Source organism: Panicum hallii, chromosome 4, assembly GCF_002211085.1.
Source record: "Panicum hallii strain FIL2 chromosome 4, PHallii_v3.1, whole genome shotgun sequence".
Taxonomy (NCBI): domain Eukaryota; kingdom Viridiplantae; phylum Streptophyta; class Magnoliopsida; order Poales; family Poaceae; genus Panicum; species Panicum hallii.
This window is the reverse complement of record NC_038045.1, coordinates 5,316,146-5,338,291: the sequence shown is the minus strand read 5'-3', so window position 1 is coordinate 5,338,291 and position 22,146 is coordinate 5,316,146. Positions and strand designations below refer to the sequence as shown.

The 22,146-nt window shown below is 41.4% G+C and overlaps 2 protein-coding genes across 4 annotated transcripts; one reads left to right on the top strand and one right to left on the bottom strand.

Moving 5' to 3' along the window:
* The first annotated feature begins 946 nt into the window (after positions 1 to 946).
* Positions 947 to 9,432, top strand: LOC112889109 (ABC transporter G family member 36-like). 2 transcript variants are annotated; one of them, XM_025955599.1, is made up of 22 exons: positions 947 to 1,293; positions 1,530 to 1,650; positions 1,770 to 1,858; positions 1,936 to 2,020; positions 2,341 to 2,500; positions 2,595 to 2,671; positions 2,781 to 2,834; positions 2,922 to 3,012; positions 3,132 to 3,433; positions 3,522 to 3,803; positions 4,381 to 4,697; positions 4,804 to 4,964; positions 5,619 to 5,879; positions 6,079 to 6,359; positions 6,461 to 6,790; positions 6,861 to 7,151; positions 7,570 to 7,653; positions 7,728 to 7,861; positions 8,050 to 8,277; positions 8,376 to 8,547; positions 8,655 to 8,909; positions 9,018 to 9,432. In XM_025955599.1, exons 3-22 carry the CDS (start codon positions 1,815 to 1,817, stop codon positions 9,285 to 9,287), a joined length of 3,879 nt encoding a protein of 1,292 aa, XP_025811384.1. In that variant the 5' UTR covers positions 947 to 1,293; positions 1,530 to 1,650; positions 1,770 to 1,814; the 3' UTR covers positions 9,288 to 9,432. The 2 variants fall into 2 exon arrangements, with proteins under 2 accessions (XP_025811384.1, XP_025811385.1); XM_025955600.1 differs by having other exon boundaries at positions 8,050 to 8,211; positions 9,018 to 9,389.
* A 386-nt stretch (positions 9,433 to 9,818) lies between these two features.
* On the bottom strand, positions 9,819 to 21,328 carry LOC112889110 (stromal processing peptidase, chloroplastic). Of its 2 annotated transcripts, none has more exons than XM_025955601.1 (25): positions 21,102 to 21,328; positions 20,788 to 20,986; positions 19,845 to 20,074; positions 19,157 to 19,355; positions 18,838 to 18,885; positions 18,520 to 18,627; positions 18,168 to 18,356; positions 17,781 to 18,077; positions 17,395 to 17,496; positions 17,161 to 17,295; positions 16,144 to 16,368; positions 15,847 to 16,050; positions 15,499 to 15,669; positions 15,211 to 15,360; positions 14,868 to 15,005; positions 14,532 to 14,759; positions 14,273 to 14,425; positions 13,824 to 13,947; positions 13,517 to 13,634; positions 13,077 to 13,197; positions 12,920 to 13,000; positions 12,543 to 12,644; positions 10,931 to 11,081; positions 10,368 to 10,482; positions 9,819 to 10,282 (listed from the first exon to the last, which is right to left on the bottom strand). In XM_025955601.1, exons 1-24 carry the CDS (start codon positions 21,311 to 21,313, stop codon positions 10,400 to 10,402), a joined length of 3,768 nt encoding a protein of 1,255 aa, XP_025811386.1. In that variant the 5' UTR covers positions 21,314 to 21,328; the 3' UTR covers positions 9,819 to 10,282; positions 10,368 to 10,399. The 2 variants fall into 2 exon arrangements, with proteins under 2 accessions (XP_025811386.1, XP_025811387.1); XM_025955602.1 differs by having other exon boundaries at positions 13,517 to 13,631.
* Positions 21,329 to 22,146: the final 818 nt, after the last annotated feature.

Sequence of the window (22,146 nt, the reverse complement as noted above, 5' to 3'; positions counted from 1 at the left end):
AACGAGGGCTCTTGTTGTATTCTGCTAGCCTAACATGAGAGTTGAGATCCCTCCCGTTTGGAAATAAAATGAGCTCTCATGCCGGTAGTAATTGTAGTAGGAAAGTGGAAGAATAGCCCTGCTCCAGCACATTTATAGAGTGAATTGGGGTTACATGTGTTGCCAAGGATAGAGGAACCTTCGAGACGGGGTGATGACTTGTAGTCGGGACAGTGAGCCCCTGCCATGGTGGTGATAAACTGGTAGTGAACGGTGAAGGCGATAGAGCTTTAGCGCCTTTTGCATTAGTTCCAAAAAATATTACATAATTTTAGAAAAAAGTGTATTCAAATAACTTTTCAAGATTTTTTTGACAAGTTTATTAATAAAACTTTCAATAAAGTTTTAAAAATCTTTTAAAGAAAGTTAACTAGAACAACTTTTGTAGTAAAACTTTTATTAAAAGCTTTTTCAAAGAAACATTTTGGAATTCAAGAAAAAAAAGAAAAAAGGGGACCAGTTTCGTACCATTCTTGCTACCGTGTGGATCCAATCATGGGCAACAAGCCAACAACCAATTCACTATTACATGAAAAGGAAAAAGAGTAGGTAAAAATCAAGCAAAAATGTGATTAATTGAATATCAACGATGAATCGTATATAGAAGGAAATGACACCTGCTACCGGATGATCGGACCCAATTACTATCTATAATTTATACAAGCACTTGTGAGTCGAACATGACTTTTCATAAAAAGAACTCATTAGAGCGCCCTACCTCTAGTCCTCTTGTTTTGTTTATTTTTAAATATAGACAGACTAAATCTTTGTTTTTCATTCCAAATATCCCGCATTTACCATTCCACCATGTGGAAATTTCCTGTGCTGTCGCTTGCTGAGCTGGTCGAGCCAGACCCGTACGGCCCCGTCCTTCCTCTCGGCCGACTCGGCTTCCAGCGTGGCTGCCCGACGCCCTCCGCTAGTTCGCTACCGCTCGCCTCCGCGGAGGTCGCCGCCGCTCGCTACGCCGTCTGCCGCCGCGCCTCTAGGAGTTCCTAACCAGTAAACGCCCGCCGTTGCCGGGAGGTATCTGCCGCGCCCGCGCGCATGGCCCGCAGCCGTCCTCCCAACCAAACGCTCATGTGTCGTCCCCACACCATCGGCGCCATGCCCGCCCCGCCGTCTTCCTCGTCTACGGCCAAGCGCGGCCTCGGAAAATTTTATGTACACTTCCATATCAATATCTGGAGATGGACTGGCTAGTGATGCTGAAGCGTTTGAGGCGAGTCGACGCGCTAATCCTTACTCGTAACCGTAAGATTGCTTCTTCTTCCGAATTTGGCGTATTTGTTGCTCCCCGCCTCCCCCACCCCCACCCCCCCCCCCCCCCCCCCCCTCCCCCGAAACACAGCAGCAGCAGGCTTCTCAACGCGCGCATATTTGCCATTTTTTAGTTAAATACTGTGAGGAATTTGCTAGGTTGTCATTAACCTACGGCTGAATATATCAACCCAGTTCAATTTTTTTCACATTGCATGTGTTGTTTGTAGCGTTGGGATCGTTCTTCCGACAATTGAGGTGCGTTTCGAGCATCTGAAGGCAGATGCTGAAGTTCACATTGGGACCAGGGGCCTACCAACCATTCTGAACTCGGTCACTAACATTTTTGAGGTATAATATCTATCTGCCCCTATGTTCAGTGCACACAACACTGTAATTTCAACAATACTGATCCTGAACTTCAAATTTCTTTACATTCCAAACGTCTGGCATTTTTATCTCTTGATCAGGGAACCGGAAATGCTCTGCGCATATTGCCAAGCAGGAAGCAGACGATGCCAATTCTTAATGGCATCAGTGGTATCATCAAGCCTCAGAGGTATAGGTTCATCTTGAGTGGACGAGTGCTTCGAGAGTTCATCACTTCATTGTATTCACCTTGCCTTGGTTCTGCAGGATGACTCTGCTGCTAGGCCCACCAGGGTCAGGGAAGACCACACTGCTGCTTGCTTTGGCTGGGAGGCTTGGCAATGATCTTAAGGTATTTCAAGTTGTGGGTTCGCTTCCTATAGCTAAATGTTTTTCTAGGAAAAAAATATGCAGGAGGGCTGATTGCCTGATTGTACTTATACGAAGAACAGAGCTTTTAGCATGCTTTGCACTTCTTATATTCATTTGCCCATGGTCCCAACTACCAGTTTTTGATACTGAATATATCTAACTACATAAAGTTTATTTGGCTTCCCTCTGAAACTACTCCTCTAAATGGTTCTGCTTTCCATTAGTCGTTAACCTTGGACGCTGTTTAGCTTAGGGCATTGAAGCTACAATCACACGCCAAATTCCTCTTTCGATTCGCAGGTTTCAGGAAATGTCACTTATAATGGGCATGGAATGGATGATTTTGTACCCCAGCGGACGGCTGCCTATGTAAGCCAGCATGATCTTCACATAGGGGAGATGACTGTGCGGGAAACACTTGCCTTCTCTGCAAGGTGCCAAGGAGTTGGATATTTTTATGGTATGATGATGCACCAGTTAAGAAATCACAACAACAAACACTGCCGGTACTTATAAGTCTCTTGATTGATACTGTCTTTCCTTTTGTTACTCAGATTTATTGTGTGACTTGTTAAGGAGAGAGAAAGAGGCGAATGTTAAGCCTGATGCTGACCTTGATGCTTTTATGAAAGTATGACATACGAAAACCATACATAAGTCAATGAATCTTTGGTTCTTCCTTGTGATTTGCATGGTTACTAATCATAAAGGTCACACTAAAAGTCTTATGCTCATTTCAGGCAGCTGCATTGGGAGGGCAAGAAGCCAATGTGGTGGTAGAGTACATGCTTAAGGTATGTAAAAACTAGAGATTACTTGTGGATTGCAATACTGCATGGTCTGACGCTGACTTGTTCTAGGTTTCACCATCGTTGCTGTAGATATTAGGACTGGAGGTATGCGCAGACACAATGGTTGGGGATGAGATGTTCAGGGGCATATCCGGAGGACAAAGGAAGCGTGTTACTGCAGGTACGGACATAACAACCAACAGTTATGTCCCGGATTCGGAACACCAAATTACCATTTTCCTGTAGGAATTAAACTATAACTTACTGCCTGGCTGTATTCGACTTTGATACGTCCTGTAGGTGAGATATTGGTTGGCTCAGCAAGAGCACTATTCATGGATGAGATCTCCAACGGGCTCGATAGCTCCACGACGTTCCAGGTTATGAACTCCCTCAGACAGGCCATCCACATCCTTGGCGGCACGGCGGTCATCTCCTTGCTGCAGCCTGCACCTGAGACATGCAACTTGTTTGATGATATTATACTCCTCTCGGATGGCCAGATTGTGTACCATGGGCCCCGTGAGGATGTTCTTGATTTCTTTGAGTCCATGGGCTTCAGATGCCCTGAAAGGAAAGGTGTCGCCGACTTCTTGCAAGAAGTATGAGTGCCTGCACCATGGTATTGGTACTTACATTTATTTATAACTTTTAATAGTATACGTATTTATCTGTTAACTCTCTTGTTAGGTAACATCAAAGAAAGATCAGAAACAGTACTGGGCTCACCATGACCAGCCCTATCGCTACGTATCAGTGAAGGAATTTGCAGAGTCGTTTTGCTTGTTCCGTGTTGGTCAGGCCATGGAAAATGAGATTGCCGTGCCATTCGACAAGAGCATGAGCCACCCGTCAGCTTTGGCAGCCTCAAAGTACGGTGTAACAACGAAAGAGCTTCTGAAAGCCAATATCGATCGGGAGATTCTGCTGATGAAGAGGAACTCATTTTTCTACATGTTCAGAGTTGTACAGGTAATTGGTCCCTGAACTTCAGAATAGGCTCAATTCAAAATACTATTTATGCAGCACGAACAGCTTTGTTCAGTGTAGCGGTTTGTCCCTCTTCTTACCCTGTAGTCTACCGTGTACTGTTGTATGCTGAGTTTTTTTATTAGCTAGTGGTAAAACGCCCACAAGGAGGTTGATTTCCTAAGATAAAACATAAGGAGCATAAGTGTATTTTGTTTCTCAAATGTTTTGCATGCTTCAACAACTAGCAAGTTTGGATGCTCCTATTAGTTGGAAAGATCCCAGTTTTTAGTGCCTTCGGAATGTACAGTAAGAATTTTAAAGAAAACACAATTCCTATATAAAATATGCAAAGCTATCACGTTCATAATGGAGCTTATTGTTTCAAATGCCATGGATACTAATGAAGACTTAGTTATCCACAAGATGGCCAATGAGTGGTTGATTAACCACAAGCGGTTATATTTTTTTAGATTAAGGAAAAGTTCCGGCCTTGAACATTCAGGATAAGCGGTTATATTTTACATTCATTACTTAACTAAATATGCAATTGTGTCTACCTGTTCTTTTGCCACCACAGCTGATATTGTTGTCGGTCATTGAGATGACACTCTTCTTCCGTACGGACATGCACCGCGATTCCGTGGCGAATGGAGGCATTTACATGGGCGCACTCTTCTTCACGACACTCATGATCATATTCAATGGCTTCTCTGAGCTTACCCTAACCATTTTAAAGCTACCTATTTTTTTCAAGCAAAGGGATCTCCTCTTCTATCCTGCTTGGACTTACACTGTACCATCATGGATTCTCAAGATCCCAATCACATTCCTTGAGGTTGGTGGGTTTGTTTTCATAACGTACTATGCCATTGGATTTGATCCAGATGTAGTCAGGTGGGTTTCACTAATTAAGCCCTGTTTTACTCTAATGTACTAATTGCTTGCATGTAGTATTCTTGCTCTTTTTTATGACTGGCTGACAGTGTGTCATTATCCTTAGGCTTTTCAAGCAATATCTGCTTTTCTTAGCAGCTAATCAGATGTCAGCTTCGCTCTTCCGTTTCATTGCTGGAGCAGCAAGAAACATGATAGTTGCATATGTCTTCGGATCATTTGCAATTTTAGTTGTTATGCTTTTGGGTGGATTTGTTATTTCTAGAGGTAAAATTCAGTCATCCTGTTCCATGATGTTGAACTCATACTGCAGCCCTCGCTGTTAACTTGCCCTGTTGGCACTGATCACTCTTTGGCACTGATCACTCTCACAGCTCACGACACTCGGCTCTTTGGAGAAGATGCTCACGTAGGAACATAGGAACACACAAGTAGTTTATGTGGCACTGCACACCAGCACCGTATTTTCTTTTTTCACTTCACCACTCGCACACAACAAGCACTGATTACATTGGTTAAATAGAGCACACATGCACAGGCTAGGCCACGTCTTGCCGCACAAACCGGCAAGCACCTCCCGTGGCTTATCCTCTAATCACCTCCCTACATGCAAGGCACGTCTTGCTGCATGCAGAGCACCCACCAACGACAACATGCAAGAGCTTATCTGATCCACTCTTCACACCATGACTCACTCACTTGACTCGGCCACGACTCCAAGGCAACGTGCACCTGCATGAACTGATCAAACTAACTCACGCATGCACCTGCTAACTTGCTCCTAAGAAATCGCAGCCACTAGACCAAGCACCTGGCCGGCGCACACACACATGCACACGCACATGACACACTAACACGGACACAACTTGACACAAACAACAAGATTAAGTCCAACATGCCCCTCCCTTTCATGACTTCCAGATAACATAAACAAATGGTGGATTTGGGGATACTGGACCTCTCCAATGATGTATGCACAGAATGCTGTGTCGGTGAATGAGTTCTTGGGACAAAGCTGGCAGAAGGTCTTGCCAGGCTCGACTGAGCCCCTTGGTGTGCTTATCCTCAAGTCCCATGGAATATTTCCAGAAGCCAAGTGGTACTGGATTGGCTTTGGCGCATTACTTGGATTCACACTTCTCTTCAACTCTCTATTCACGCTCTGTCTTGCATACCTCAAGTGTGAGTACACGCCTTCGGGTCTTATTTACTAACTAGTGCCTTTCTGGGCAGCATCATTGAATGATCAAAGCTCGGTACATCAGTTACACTGTACGAACTGAAACAAGAAACTGCAATACTTTACAGAATGTGTTCAAGCTTTAATCCACCAAATAGCCAGACAGCTTTGCTAAGAGACATATCCCCTTTGGTTTTACAGCATATGGTCCGTCCTATCCATCAGTATCAGAAGAGACGCTGAAGGAGAAGAATGCAAATTTGATTGGTGTGGCTGTAGATGTGTCAGTACATAAAGTGAAGGGACTTGGAAGTAATTGCCAGTCATCTGAAAGTTTTTGTCAGGCAACAGGCAGCTACAATGAAACAAAATTGGCAAGTGTTGATGCCAATTCTATGCCTTCTCAAAGAGGGATGGTTCTCCCCTTTGTTCCACTCTCACTAATTTTTGACAGTATCAGATACTCTGTCGACATTCCACAGGTAAGTTTTATGTAAGAGTGCCAAATAATTATAATTTTTGAACTATCATTATTCTCTTTTTTCCTGAAATATAAGCAAATAATGTCGATGCACAACTTTAGGAAATGAAAACACAAGTTCTAGAAGATAAATTGGAGATCCTGAAGGGTGTTAGTGGGTCTTTCAGACCAGGAGTACTGACTGCCCTGATGGGCATCAGCGGTGCTGGTAAGACAACTCTGATGGATGTTCTGGCAGGAAGAAAGACCAGTGGGTACATCAAGGGAAGTATCAGCATTTCTGGATATCCAAAGAAACAGGAAACATTCGCTCGTGTGTCAGGATACTGTGAACAAGATGATATCCACTCTCCACAGGTTACGGTGCACGAGTCACTGCTTTTTTCGGCATGGCTTCGACTGCCAGGGGACGTGAATTCAGCGACAAGAAAGGTCAATTGAATTTGATAGGCTCTTACTTTTATGGGATTATTTTCTGAACTTTCGTGATTTGTGGATGCAGATGTTTATTGAGGAGGTGATGGAGCTTGTGGAGCTCACGCCAGTGAGAGATGCTCTGGTTGGATTGCCTGGAGTAAATGGACTGTCGACCGAGCAGAGGAAGAGGTTGACAATTGCTGTGGAGCTTGTCGCAAACCCTTCTATCATTTTCATGGACGAGCCAACATCAGGACTCGATGCTCGCGCAGCAGCAATTGTGATGAGGACAGTGAGGAACACTGTCGATACTGGTCGAACAGTCGTCTGCACAATCCATCAGCCAAGCATTGACATATTCGAAGCTTTTGATGAGGTGCATGAATATTGCCTTAAATCATCAGGACAAATTATTTTGAGTGGACCACATTTCCCTTATAATAGTTAATAATTAATTGTTAGCTCGGTGGGAGAGTCTGTGACTATCGACGCCCCTGCCATCAAGTCGTTTCTAATTAGGTGCTTATTTTTAGTATAAAGATGCATAGTTCCTGTGAGGTCATAATTTTATTTTATGAGTGCCTACAAATACCATTCAACCAAGCAAGCCTTAAAAATTTACAGGAGGAAATGGGGAGAGAGTGCTGGGGATCATGGGATATAGAGGATACTAGAACATCATTAATCGCTTGAAGAAATGAAACAATGGCAATTGGCACTAGCATTAGTGATTATTTTTATTTAATCCTGAATGATGCTTGAGAATCCTGAAATTCATGATTCTATTCATGCAGCTTTTACTATTGAAGCAAGGTGGAGAAGAGATCTATTTTGGTCCACTAGGCCATCATTCCTCAGAAATGATCAAGTATTTTGAGGTAAATCGATGACTTAAAATTTAACTGTTTCTACACTTCAATTTCTAAACCTCATGTTCACCCATTTTGTTCAGGAAATTGAAGGAGTTGCCAAAATCAAAGATGGCTATAATCCAGCGACCTGGATGCTTGAAGTGACAACAGTTTCACAAGAACTTGTGCTAGGTGTTGATTTCAGTGACATATACAAGAACTCTGAACTCTACCAGTCAGTAACCTATTTTCAACCACTACTATTACCTGCATATAAAAACTGTAAATGTGACTTCTAGAGTTGTAGTTTTTCGTTTTAAATTGTTAACCGTTTGTATTGTTTTTCCGGTTTGGTTGGTACTGTAAGCATTTCTTGTTGTAAATTGTAACAGCATCATAAATGTTTATTTTTACATGTTACAGGAGGAACAAGTCCTTGATACATGAACTGAATACTCCGCCACCAGGTTCAAGCGACCTCCACTTCCCGACCACACACTCGCAGTCATTCTTCACGCAATGCCTGGCTTGCCTATGGAAGCAGAACCTGTCCTACTGGAGGAACCCGCAGTACAACGCTGTCAGGTTTTTCTTCACCGCCATTAAAGCTCTACTCTTTGGCACCATATTCTGGGGCCTCGGCTCCAAAAGGTTGAGCCCTCTACACTGCAGTGCATATATAGCAAAGATGGCATGATCTTGGTATGACCTCTGAAGTGGCCAGTATTCTCCTTTGCCTCTTAATCCAGGGAGAAACCGCAAGACCTGTTCAACGCCATGGGGTCAATGTATGCTGCTATACTAACCATAGGCGTGCTCAACGCGGCATCAGTTCAGCCAGTGGTTTCAGTGGAGCGAACGGCCTTCTACCGGGAAAGAGCTGCTGGCATGTACTCAGCTTTCCCGTATGCGTTTGGTCAGGTAGCTCTACAAACTTTGTCGCCTTCAATGCATTGAGAAAACATGTGCTGCCTGAAATGTAGTGTAACTTTAGAAGATCGCGTCACAACAGTGTGTCTGTACTGCAGGTTTTGATTGAGCTGCCTTACACGCTAGTTCAGACCTGCATATATGGGACCATAGTGTATGCCATGATGGGGTTCAAGTGGACAGTTACTAAATTCTTCTGGTATCTCTTCTTCATGTACTTCACACTGCTGTACTTCATATTTTGCGGCATGATGGCGATTGGGCTGACACAGAACCACACCGTAGCATCCATTGTATCCGCAGGGTTCCACGCCACATGGAACCTCTTCTCCGGTTTTCTGATCCCCCTAACGGTAAGTTGGCTCTAGTTCTTATTGCATTTTGAATGACTTGGCTTTTTTAAAAAGACCTTCAGACTTAACAGCTGCCTCATCTGTTCCTTTTCAACACCCATCATTCAGAAAATCCCTATCTGGTGGAGATGGTACTACTGGCTCTGCCCTGTTGCGTGGAGCTTGTACGGGATGGTTGTGTCACAGTACGGTGATGACGTTGACACTCCGCTGTTTGATGGTGTCAGCAACACCACCGTGGCCAAATTTGTCAGCGACTACTTTGGATATAAGTGCAGCTTCCTGGGAGTGGTGGCCGTGGTGGTGGCGGCGTTCGGGCTCCTCTTTGCGCTGCTGTTCGGTCTTGCCATAATGAAGCTGAATTTCCAAAGGAAATGATGAAGAGAACTTGAGGCCTTATATTTGTAATTTTTGAAATATATAATTATGTGTTCTGTTCGCCATGCTATTAAAATTTGTATTCTTTGAAACAAGAACAACTCAATTGCTCTATCAATTTTGTGCCGCATTATGGCAACTATTATTATTCTGTTTTTGAAATATTTCAGGAATACTTTGTATTTTCTGCCGCATATGGTTCATTTTGTTCGGGAAAATCAAAGACTAGCGCATAAAAGAGGCGTGGGTTCAGCGACATGTATGCTGGAAGAGGCTTTCCTTCCAGGTGATCACATGTATGTTGAAAGAGGCTTTCCTTCCAGGTGCTCACGATATCCTGTCCAGTTTACCTGTACTGTCATTACAGTTCCATAGCCTTGGTGCCCGAAAATGAAAAATTAGCATAAACAATTATACATCCGCCAGAACCATAAAGGATCATAAAAAAATGATTCTGGTGCAGTCTCCCATCTGTGACGATTCCTAACCACACAATGTACAAGCACAGAAATAGGAGACGAGAACAATAGCATCAACAACAAAACTGTAAATATATTTATTGTGAACTATTACAGTTACTTTATTCAAGAAAAAGAATGGCATCAAAATGTTACAAGCCTACGCATCATTATTTTGTTACAGATGCCTTGCGCTATTCGCTGCGCGTTAACTTATCTGTGATTCTACTGTCATCCTATTTTCTGCGATGCCCTGAAGGACCCTAGGTACAGCAACTGTATGGAAGAATCAACCTTTACTGTACATGTGAACCTACACAGCCTTAATAAGGCCTTTCAAGACCTTGCCAGTAATCAACTCAATGTTTCCCAGAAAAAATTGCAACAACCAAGCTTTTGGTTGTGGCTCACAGGAAATAATAGTTGCCCTGATCCAAATGCTTCAATGGTCTCAGATAGTGCACGGCGGAAACTGAAGGTTAACAATGTAGTCTCCTAGGGCCATGTGGCTCCTCTCTTCAGGAGCAAGGTTGATCCCTATAGTAAGCACCACAGCCATTTTCAATTAGAAGGTCAAGTTTTGTCCGTGGCAGAGTAACATAGAGCATTTAATCTCTCACACCTTGGAAGGGTTGGTGCTCCAAACGTTGGTGATCATGTTGTCGGTCTGGTCATTGTTGAAAGACCCCGGCCTCCCATGGGAGCCATACCATGAAGATCCATATCAACCTCATCATCTGCAGTTCAAAAAAAAAATGGATAAAACCACAACTTCGATAATGACATACTCTTGTTGTGTTCACCAATATATGAAGGCAGTTACATTTCCAAGGACTTACCCCTCATTTTAACAAGTTACACAACATAAAATGGCTGTATTTTATTTACGATGGCTCTTGCTCAAGATTGAAAACAATTTGGGCTGACTAGGGTAAACAATAAGGTTAGGATCTATTTTTGGTAATTGAATAATGCCTCTGGTTCATTTTTACTTATTGCTTCAGACATGAACACACACCGTTAATCATTGCTCTTTTTTCTATATACCTATTGAAAAAAAAAGACTACATCGATATAGTAACTTTTCTCATAATGAAAACATTAGCACTGCTTCTCATGTAAATACTTTTATACATAATAGTGACTGTATATTTAAGGTTTAATCTAGCATCAGTAGCTTATTACCATTCACATCTTCACCAGATTCAGCACCAGCGATCCCAATGCAAGCAAACAAAGAAGAATCGTCAACTTTCAGATGCTCATACGCAAGATACAAGTCCTCAATTGTGGCGCTTTCATACAACGTCGTCAATTCCTTGATACATGATACATCCTGCATTTATTCGGATTAGATGAATGATATTACAACAATAAACCAGAAAAGCAACCAAAAGGCAAAAAACAAATATGTGAATTGAGCTATTGAAGTTAATAAATTAAGGATAAGATGCATAAGAGCTCCATCCACTAATAACATAATGGATAGGTCCTATAAGCAATAGAAGTTAATAAATGAAGGAAAAGATTCAGAACTCCTTTCACCACTAACACAATAGACAAGTCCTATAAGCAATAATAGGTCATAAATGAAGCACCAATAACATAATGGGCAAGTCCTATGATTTCCCGAAATGGGTATGTTTATAGTCATGTTTAATAGATATTAGCACTACTGCATTCTTTCCCACAACACACCCAACTACTTTTTAAGATTCCTTCATAGGCCAGGATCAAGAAAGGCCGATAGCAAGCATTTAGTTCTAATTCCAGCCATCCAGACACGAGAATACTTTTCAGATTTAATCATTGTTCTTACCCACTGATAGCCATCCAGGGTTCTGGGTGGAATACAGTTAGAACTTAGAAACCACAAGAGCAATCACCTGATTTTAATAAACACTCAGAATTCAATAGAATTTCTTTCTTAATATACCATACATGGGAAACTGGTAGGTTTCCTAAGTTCCAAACAAACATACTCCCTCCGTCCCAAAAAACAAGTCACTCTAGGATTCAAAATTTGTCCCCAAAAACAAGCCATCTTACCCTATTTAGAAAGTGCATGTGCATGCAAGAATCAATTAGTGCCAAATATGGGTAATAAATAGGGGCAAACATGGTCATTTTACCTTCTTGTTAATTTGTTCTAGAATTCCTAGGATGACTTGTTTTTTGGGACGGAGGGAGTAGTTACCAACCACCAAATGCCATCCACATATATTGTTCCTGTTTCTTAATATACCATGAATTTAATAGAACTTCTTTATTAATATACAATGCATGGGAAGCTTATAACTGCAGCCAGATGACATGGCCTAGGCCTACAATATGTTTCTGTTTTCCTTCTGTTAGTTGCAGTGAAAACAATAGCATGAATCTAAATAGATTGCTGCCCAATTTTGTTTTCAGGTCAGTAGAGTAGTTTTAGTCCATTATCTTTCTCGGTAAGAGTTGCTATTACTTTCCCAGTTGGAAAACCCTCTATTTGTGTATTGGCTGTGGCTGTAAACTCCTTTTCATCTCAATATATCATATCTTAAAAAAAAACTGTGACTTCCTTTTACAATGATATTATATTTTGTTATAACATGCCCCAGAGATGGTATCACAGCAGGCTTGCCAAAGTTACATTCAGAAAAAATTCAAAATTATCAACAATTTAGCAAGATTGGCTAGAACATGAGTTCACAAATCACAAAATTCTCTACCATGACATGGGGAAAACAATGCCAATGCAAGCAAACCTCAAGTAGATAATCACTTTATTTTGGTAAAAAAATAAATGAATTTTCACCTTTCTTGGCACAGATGAAGACTGTAGATGGGCTAGCAAACCGAGCCAATAGGCATTTGTCTTCGTCTCAGCCTCATGTTTCATCAACAACGTCCTCTTGGCCTGAAAATTATGCATTTTGGATGGTAAAGATGTATTTTAAGTTCAATATATTATACAGCAACATGCTGCATCTTAATTGATGAAATACATTTAACTCAACTTTCAAGATGCGTATTCAACCAAAAAGTATTTAAAGAACTATAAATTAATGTGAATGTAATCTTATTATGCTGATTCACACCATAGATACATAACCACCATAATCCTACGCATACTAGTTCTGTGACTGTAATATGAAATAGCAGAATGGAAAAGACTTGCAGAGTCTGACTAACCCGGTCGAGCTCCCTTTCCACAATTCGGCTGCTATGCAATCCTCTCAGAACACCTTTGCATGCATCAACTGCTTTATGAACCTGGCATTAAAGATGATAAGATATGTAATCAAAGGAAGCATACAGAATATCTGAATTCTATAGGACTGTAAGATACCTTGCTCGGAGTTGAAGTGACAGCAATCACATACCAACCAAGATCCAATTTGTCAAAAAGGTTTAATTCAAAAGAAACATCATACGTTAATCCCATGGAATCTCGAACTGTTGTAAATAGCCTGGCAACAAAACAGGCAGCACATTATGTTACGCCTGCCAGCTAACCCAACAAAACATACCCCCCCCCCCCCCAAAAAAAAAAAGCAATAAAACTATCCATCACCACGAACACTGTCTGCAATGTGATCTTCTAGTCATGGTGAGTCTGGAATATTAACTGCTAAGTGCACAATCATTTGTAGGGACAAATTCAGGGTTTACTATGTACCAAACCACAGCCTTATGTACTAATATTAGCTCAGTTATCCCAGGTGCATAGATGATAAGCAAACTATAGCCCTTGTCACGTCTGAAGAATCTTTGTATAAATGTGTTTACCTAGAATTGATAATTTCAGCAAGCAGACTCAAAGTGATGCCGAAGAAAAGAGGGTGGCTGCGAACATCAATGCGTTTCTTCCCTGTTAGATCCAAGTTTACTGGTTCGGATATTTCTGCTGCAATAACACAACAAATGTCAGCCAATATACTAATAATACATTTATACAATCACTAGCATAGCAGACTTCATAACAAATCATCTAGTAAGTTCCTCAAACAGAAGCCAAAATCAGGTCAGACTTGTAGGGTATCTGAATCTACTAGGAGATAAAGTACACGCCTAGCACATAACAAATTGGAATTACCATCAGCACCAGATCGCTGAATGACATTAAATAGGTCATTTCCTTCACTAGCAAATCCCCAACGATTAGGTGCAGGGCCTGCAATATATGCACAGGCTCTCTCATCTGTGTCCTTTATGTATACCTGGATAAGAAGGAGCACAATTAACAGACATGTCTTGAAAGCAGATGCATAAGAAACAGTAAATGATTTGAGAGCTATGGTTCAAAATACATAATTTGAAGACAATAAAAATATTTAAACATGTGATTTTCCATGCTCCGTCAATGCTTCAACTAATCAGTATTGTAACGATGACGTAGTGCTTTATTAATGCTTCAGCTGATACCAGTATTGTAATGATCTCTCATATTGTTGTACCAAAAGAAAACAGTGAAACAAGAAATGATTCTCAGTTTAAAAAAATTAAAAGCATTTATGGTAACAGATGATGCTGGAGACTTCATACTTGCTGGAAATGCAGATCTGATGGAAATGGTCGGAAGGAAATCTTTTCAATACGCTCCTCTGTGTTTGGAGAACTTGCAGCCCTCACAGTCCCAAGATAATCAAGAACACAAGATTCTACTTCTTCTTCAGTGAAATCACCAACAATGCTGACCTGGTGAAAAATTTCAATATGAAATTAATAAAAATAGAAAATTACTAATTAAACACACTTGAAGAGAAAAGAGAAGAAATATAAGAAGGAAAAAGTAATCACGAACCTCCATGTTGCTACCCACAAACTGGTTCATCACAGCATCTTTAACTGACTGAAGAGTCAACTTCTGCAATGAATGTGGTGACGGCTCTACAAACCTTTCGTCATGGTTTAGCATGGCTAACATAAGCTTATGAGCTGTAGAACGTTCCAAACTTTTGGGGATAGAGCGATAGTAAGACAGATATAACTGAGTTGCTCTATCAAATGCATCTTCTAGCCACACATTATGCTGTATACAAAGGGGGAAATGTTATAAGTGTCAGACCTCCGTTGCTTGGAGAAAACTAGTTCTCTAAAGTGAGGCAGGTGAGTGTGGTATGTATTAAAAAGGCCATACCTCAAGGACCATATGGAGGAGTTGGAAAGCAGCACGCATGCCATTGTCTCTTAAAGCAAATCTAAATTCCATAAATATGAATTCCTCATTGGATTCCAGAGAGCAGTTGATAAGATTATTCACACAGAAAAGTTCAACCTGAAATCAATATCCATGAACTTTTTATGAATACAGCCAAAAAAGTACTATTTGAACAGATATTAGCATTCAAAAGATGAAAGGAAACCCAAAGCATCACTTTTTTTTGGGACTGGAGGGGGTGCTACTTGTTTTATGGAGATAATAAATAATAGGTTGAACTACAATATCATGATAGAAGTTGGACCCCATAAGCAGAATATACCTGTTCCCTTGAAAAGTTACCAACACAACCACCTTCACTCAGGGTACGAACACCAACAATGACAGATCCCTTTGATTCGGAATCTTCTGTTGCTCTCCCTCCGCCTACTATCAGCCGCATGACACCAACCCTCGCTTCATTTTGTGTGATCTGTGATATCATAAACCAACTTTTAGTAAGGCCGTAAGGGATATGGAACAAAAGCTGAGTTAATGAAAATAGGCATATAAATGTGAAGATTCTTCTATCCACTCAAGAATAGCAAGAGGCAAACAGTTGAGCAATTACCTTGTAGTTGATGGAAATTCCATTAGAAAGACGGCGTTGAGCTATACCAGTTTCAGTGTCAAACACTTTCACCACATTATCTTCTTCGGTTAAAGGAATAAATGACGGTTTGTGTTGCAATTTCAGTTTATTGAGCTCTGGTTGAGTAATCAATTCCTTAGGCACCTCAAGCTGCAACAGGAATAAAAGTAGTCAATTAACAGCCCAGGGTCCCAGAATGCCATGTCCTCCTTGGAAGTTTCCGGTTTTCACAGAGGTGCCAAAAGAAACTCCAGGCTATTTCAAACTGAGTTGACCCAATAAAATGATTCAACAAGAACCAAGAGAAATGGAAACAAACCAACATACCTCAGGCTCTGGGTAAATAGGTTCGTCAAGGCCTGACTTGATAGCCTCAGTGATTTCATCTGGATATATCTCAAAATCAGTTTCACCTACGCCGTCAACATGCACTTTTTTGGGGACACAGGCAACAATAGCAGCAGGAAGTGGAGCATTGGGTTTGCCAAAATCTGAAATGAACTCCAGTACTTCTGCACCAACAGTATTGACCTACATATGGTAACACATATTAACAAAAGAGGGGGGTGAAATGGAGTGAGGCCATCGATTCCTACTGCAGTTTGTATTAAGAAATGATAGTACCTCTTCAAGGGTGACAGTTTCAGCAACTGCAAGCAAACTTTCATGTCCCTGCAACTGATCCATAACAGTATGGCCAAGTGCATCACTCTCCATGATGAAGTCCAAGTTGTCAACTGAGGGCACACTGTCGATCATCATAGCCAGCTGCTCACTATCTTTTATTAGTGCATCCATATAACGGGTCATCTCTCCCATTGTAACGCCAAATTCTTTAAGCCTCCGCACCTGAAATAGCACAAAGAAATGTTGCTAAAAAGGACAAAGCATTGATGAAGCGGTAACTGGTGAAATATACACCAAGTCACTTATGCAGAACAAATCTATTTCTTTTGTGCAAAGCTGAATGTAAAATCAGCTCAAACAATTGCGCCACAATGACAACACTTGATGGCAGCCATTACCACATTTCCATACTCCAGTTTAATTCACTCTGGAATATTGAATATCACCTTGAGTAAAGTAGAGCTCTAAGACTGGAGCTGACCTGGTTCAAACATAGTTTTTAGCTGTTCTTGGGTCTAACTGGGATAGGTTCAGCACCAGCTGGGCCTGCGCCTTAATATGTTCTTAAGGAAAGTATATGTAGCATTAGGCTAATTCGCGACTAGGTTTGCATCATATCCAGCACTAGGCTGAATTACTAGGCTTCAAGCTGGACATAGGCCCATAAACTAGGACTGGATGAACTCAGACATGGTTCATGGAGGCATAGTCTTCGTTAATATCACTATCATACATTTACATTCCTTGTTTCTGTTCACATTCAAAAGTCGTAGTTCCTAATCGATTTACTTGTGCAGAAAAACACAGAAGGGACATTAATCCATACACTAAAGCAAACAAAACAGTAGAAGTTACCAAGACTTGCATCAAGTGATCTCAGAATAAATGGGTTTATTCTAATATTGAACTAGTTCAAAGCTTAAATCATTTAAGATTTTTTTTTTCATAGAAACTTTTTACATACGTTTCAAGACATACAATACAGTGAACTATAACAAGATTTGGAAAACAAACCTCATGAACAGCAACTTTGATTGCACTTCTCCAGTTCTGGGGTTCAGCAGTTACTGTAAGAGTAGTGACCGTACACCCTTCCCTTCCTGAGTCACTGTGATCCAGCTCAACAGATGTAAAAGGAGGGTTTGAACTCTGTATACAAAGTCCAAACAGGAAAGTATTCAGTCAATTGTACCCTAAAAAAACTCGGATCCATAAGGCAAATATCGAAATTTATGAATAATCATAAACCTTGTATCTCGTATTGATTCGAAAATGTAGGGCAGACAAGAATATCCTTTTCATGAGCACACTGCGCAGGTCCTTGTACGTCTGAACTTTGCTAACAGGTATCTGTCCAAATGCAAAACAACGTTAGGGATATACAATTATTGCATTATTAAGAAAGTATCATATTCTAATATCATAAAAATGATCATTTTCAGCAAGCACCATCGTTTACATGAAGGATGACACAAGGTGCAAAGGCCATCAAAGCTTGCAGGAATTATGGCAAATGCCAATCCGGTTTGCTAATAAAGAAAATATAATAACAGGAACTACTAACAAAACATTTGGTGTTACACTTAGCCACAAAAGTGTCACTTAAGACTGCCAGACATGAAACTTGAGCATACCTTACAGAACATATTGATAGAGAAACTCTGAATCAACTCATGCTGAAAAATTGCTGGGGGTTTGGCATCCTGAGCAACTCCAGGAAGGGACCACTTATGCTCTACAGGTGGTCTAACTGCTTGTCTTTCCCTCTTTACAGGCTTTATTTTATCAGTGACAGGTGATTTTTCGCCAGTTAGGTTTGCAGCAAAGCCACCTGGGAGCTTTGGTGCAAAAAGGCTTGCCATAGCGCCAAATGGACTACCGCCCGGTACAGGGTTTCCTTCATTTTCTGAAAGAGTATGTTCAAATACAGCCTGCATTGCAACAAGTCAACCCATCAATCTGCTATATGATCCTACAGCCGCCAACATTTTAAAAAACCCTAGGATGTAATTTCTGATTACCTCTATTTCCCGAACAGCTCTGGGAATATCATCTATTTCTCCCACCAGATACAAAGTGGCATTAGCAGGGTAGTACCAGCGCTCGTGAAATCTGCGGATCTTATCAGGATCCCATTTCTGTATTTGCTCTTCAAGTCCAATAGGAAATCTGTTGCTCAGTTTGTTTTCCGAGTGCAGATATTGCAACAACTGCAACATATGAATCATGATTAGCATACCAATTCTCAAAAAAAAGTCCCACATGTTAATTGATTTAGCATGAGTTTCCAGGAGTAATAAGGATATCCCTTCTCAAACAAAGTCCCATATTGGTAAAACAAAGGACACTAGACGGAGTAAAAAGTTCACTTGCCTGACAATCAACACGATACTCGATTGTGTTCATCATCTGGAGCTCAGAAAGAATTGCTCTTCTCTCCTTCTCAACACGAGATGAAGAAAACTTTGGATGAAAAGCTATCTGGAAAAATAAATTGGCATAATTGTTATATTCTGCATTGCAACAGAAAGAAGTCGTTATAGACTTTCCAAACACATTGGCAACATTGGCCTAAAATTTCAGGTACTGAATGGGCATGCTTCCAATTTCAAATATTGGTAAAAAAATGACTAAAGTTGATACTTGGCAGATGATCACTCCAAAAAGGAATGCCATTTAGTGACACATTACCTCATTCAATGCATCAAGCACAGAAGGGAGTAAGTCTTCACCATATTCCTGAGAATATAAGACAAAACTAATATGTAAACTTTATATACCACAAGCAAATACATATAGCTAGGATCATTAGTTCTAGAAAATTCGAACATCAAAGTCAACAAATATATTTTGCAGTCCATTTTCGTGTGATTTTTCGTGCTAGGACAACTAAACAAGAAAACAAAAACAAGCCTCAATAAATTGCCATAATTTATTTCCAATTGAAAAATGGACATTTAGAACTTTGACAAAGAAAACTGAAACTCGATAAAGAAAGATAAGTAAAGACCTTTGTTTTAGTTGGAGAGTGGATATGGAACACTGTATGGTGGAAGTCTGTATATGCATTAGACCTTGCACCGGTTCCCAATAGTTTTTCACGCTTTTTACTGCCAAGAAATGCAACATGTTCAATCATATGTGCAATTCCCTGCTCGTCCTCTTCCTCATCAATTGATCCAACATGAACTTCCATGTGAGCCTCAAACCTGCAAAATAAGTAGTTAAAAACCATAATATACATATCCTCCACATGTATCATAGTAATGTTAGGTTGCTTCACAGTTAGCACAAAATTTAGCATGAAAATTAGACATCAGGATAATATTTGTTGCTCGATTCATTTATTCATACATGGTTCCGATGTCAATGAGTTAAATAAACACTTCACACAATTACAGGTGTTCAATACTCCACCTATAATTGTCATCTTCCAAGTATATTCAAAATTCGAATTCAAAAATAAAGAAAACCATCAAATGTAATGTGGAAATAAGGAAATTATGGGTGACATCTTACAAAGGATCCTATAAAATTCCAGTTAAAAGGAAACCAACATTACTAATGATATCATGTTAGGGAATCAAATTATAGGGCAGCAAATCATGAAAATACTTTTTGTGCTTAACAACAGAATATTATGGAAGTACTTCGCCAAATATAATTAATAGATACAAGCAGGAAAAAGTTTTCCTAACCTGTTTGCAGGAACTTTGTTTGGTAAAATAAGATACCGAAGGCCATTCTTCAATTGGCCCCGAATTAGCTTTGGGTGTTCAGGAAGCGGAGTGTTGAGAACATCTTCAAGCTCCTCCTTACTTATAGTATGGTCCAGATCAGGTTTATCAAGGGAAGTTTCAGACCATGTTGGACTTGCAACATGTGGCTCATCAGGTCCAGCAGCACGTAGTATATGACTAGGCCTGACCTGAAAGTTGAAAATGAATTGATTAAGGATGTCACGTTCTACAGGACCACTGTTAAAAGGACACGAAGATGATGAGGATGTGAGTTCAGAATTCAGATTATACTACGTGAAGCAATGTAAACTTTTCCTTCCTTTTTATTAATAAATAATAAAAGCATTCATCCTTCTAACAAATATAAGAGAATAAGTGCATCAGAAAAACACATAGCAGTTCCCCATATGAAATAATGCTTCCAATACAGCACGATTGAGCTGCACTATCAAGATGTTAATGAGAGAAAACTATCATGGCGAAATGTCACCTTTTTACAATGATATCCAGAAGAGCTTTCACTAGGTTCAAAATTTGAAGTTAATTCAACAATTAGCATACCATATATTAGCAAAACAACTGTGATTGTTCCTTTGATAGATTCTGGAGTTGCGGAAATTAACTATTTTTTTTGCTTATAAAACATGGAGGTACTGTAGCACTTAATGTTGTACTGATGATGACAGAGAAGGATGAACTTCCAATCCATGCCTGATCATACACCCCTTGCATCCCCCACACAGCATTAAGCAAGCACGCTAACAAAAGCTAACGAGGGAAGTAAGGTACTAGAACTTGCTACGGCACACACATCTCACGCAATCCAAATTCCAAAAGTAACCAAAGCAATTCCTAGTCTGGTAATCCACTCGAGCCATAATTACAGTTGATGAGAACGAACCTTAGCGCCGCTCAACCGGCCGCGAAACGAGAGCCCCGACGCGTGCGGGAGCGCGCATGGAGCGAACCTCGCGAGCCCCGACCGGCCCCGCCTGCTCTTGGGGAAGCACGAGAGGCACCCGTCCCTCCCAGCAGCGCCGCCCCAAGTGGACGCCGCTGAATCCGACGCCGCGCCGAAGCCCTGCGCTCGTCTCCTCGACCTGCAGGGCACGCGATACACCGACGCCGCGAGTCAGCGGGGGAGGCGAGGCGAACCCGCCAACAGGGCGGATGAACCCAACAAAGCGGAACCGGCGCAAGGTCAGCGACACCCACCTGGGCGAGACGGCGCGGCGGTGCGCGCAGCGGAGCGGGTTAGCCGCGGCGGCGGAGGAGCGGAGCGGGAGGGCGAGCCGGCGCGCGGCGGGGCGGAAGGAGAGAGAAGAGCGGCGCGCGGCGGCGGCCGCGGCGAAGGGGTGGCGCGGGGCCAGGCGCGGCGGCGCGGAGGCCGCCGCCGCCGCGACGGGCGGGAAGGGGGCGGAGGCCATCGGGGGTGGGATGGCCGAGGGGGAAGGGGGGGGGAGGAGGATAGGAGGGCGCTCTCCTCTTTGTTTTTTTTTATTTTCTCTCTTTTCTTAATGGTTTTGTGAAAGGCATGGAGCCGCCGAGCCGGGGCAAGGCACGGGGTGCCCGGCGGCTGGCTGCGTTCCTTCGCGGAGACGAGACCAGGCGCGACGCAAATATCGTGGCTCGTTGGCGGTGGCGGTGCGGCCGTGCGGGACTGTGGCTTGGGTTTGGGCTTGGGGGTTTGTGCGTGTTTGGGCTTGACGACTGGATTCGGCCGGACCGCCGAGATATTTTCCGCCTCGGTGACCAACCATCACATGGTGGAGGGGCTGTTTCCTTTTGGATTTTTTTTATTTCATGAGTTGGAGATACAAGTTGAGGCTTACATTCGGGTAAGTTCTATTAAACTCAATTCAGACTTGAAGTTCCAGATGAATTAAAGAGTCCGCAACTATAAACACAAATGCAAAGTATCGTGGAATTACGATAAAGATATCTTTAAAATGTTGATATAAAATAAGAACCATAGTTTCACAAACTATAGTATTCTATATATACGAGCATTGAATGTTTACTATCTTACATGTACTCCTATAAACTTCTTAAGACTGATTCCATGTCAACCTATACTAGCATTGAAATTTGGAGTATTATTTAGATAGTTTCAAAATACTTGCTCTACCTTTTTTTAAGACTGATTCCACACCAACCTAGTTGTTCTAATTGGTAGATCCAATAAACTTTTATTATTGTGCTTTCATGTCCTGCATTAGTCATTTCTTTCCTCTCCTACCGTTAAAAATATTGTAAATTT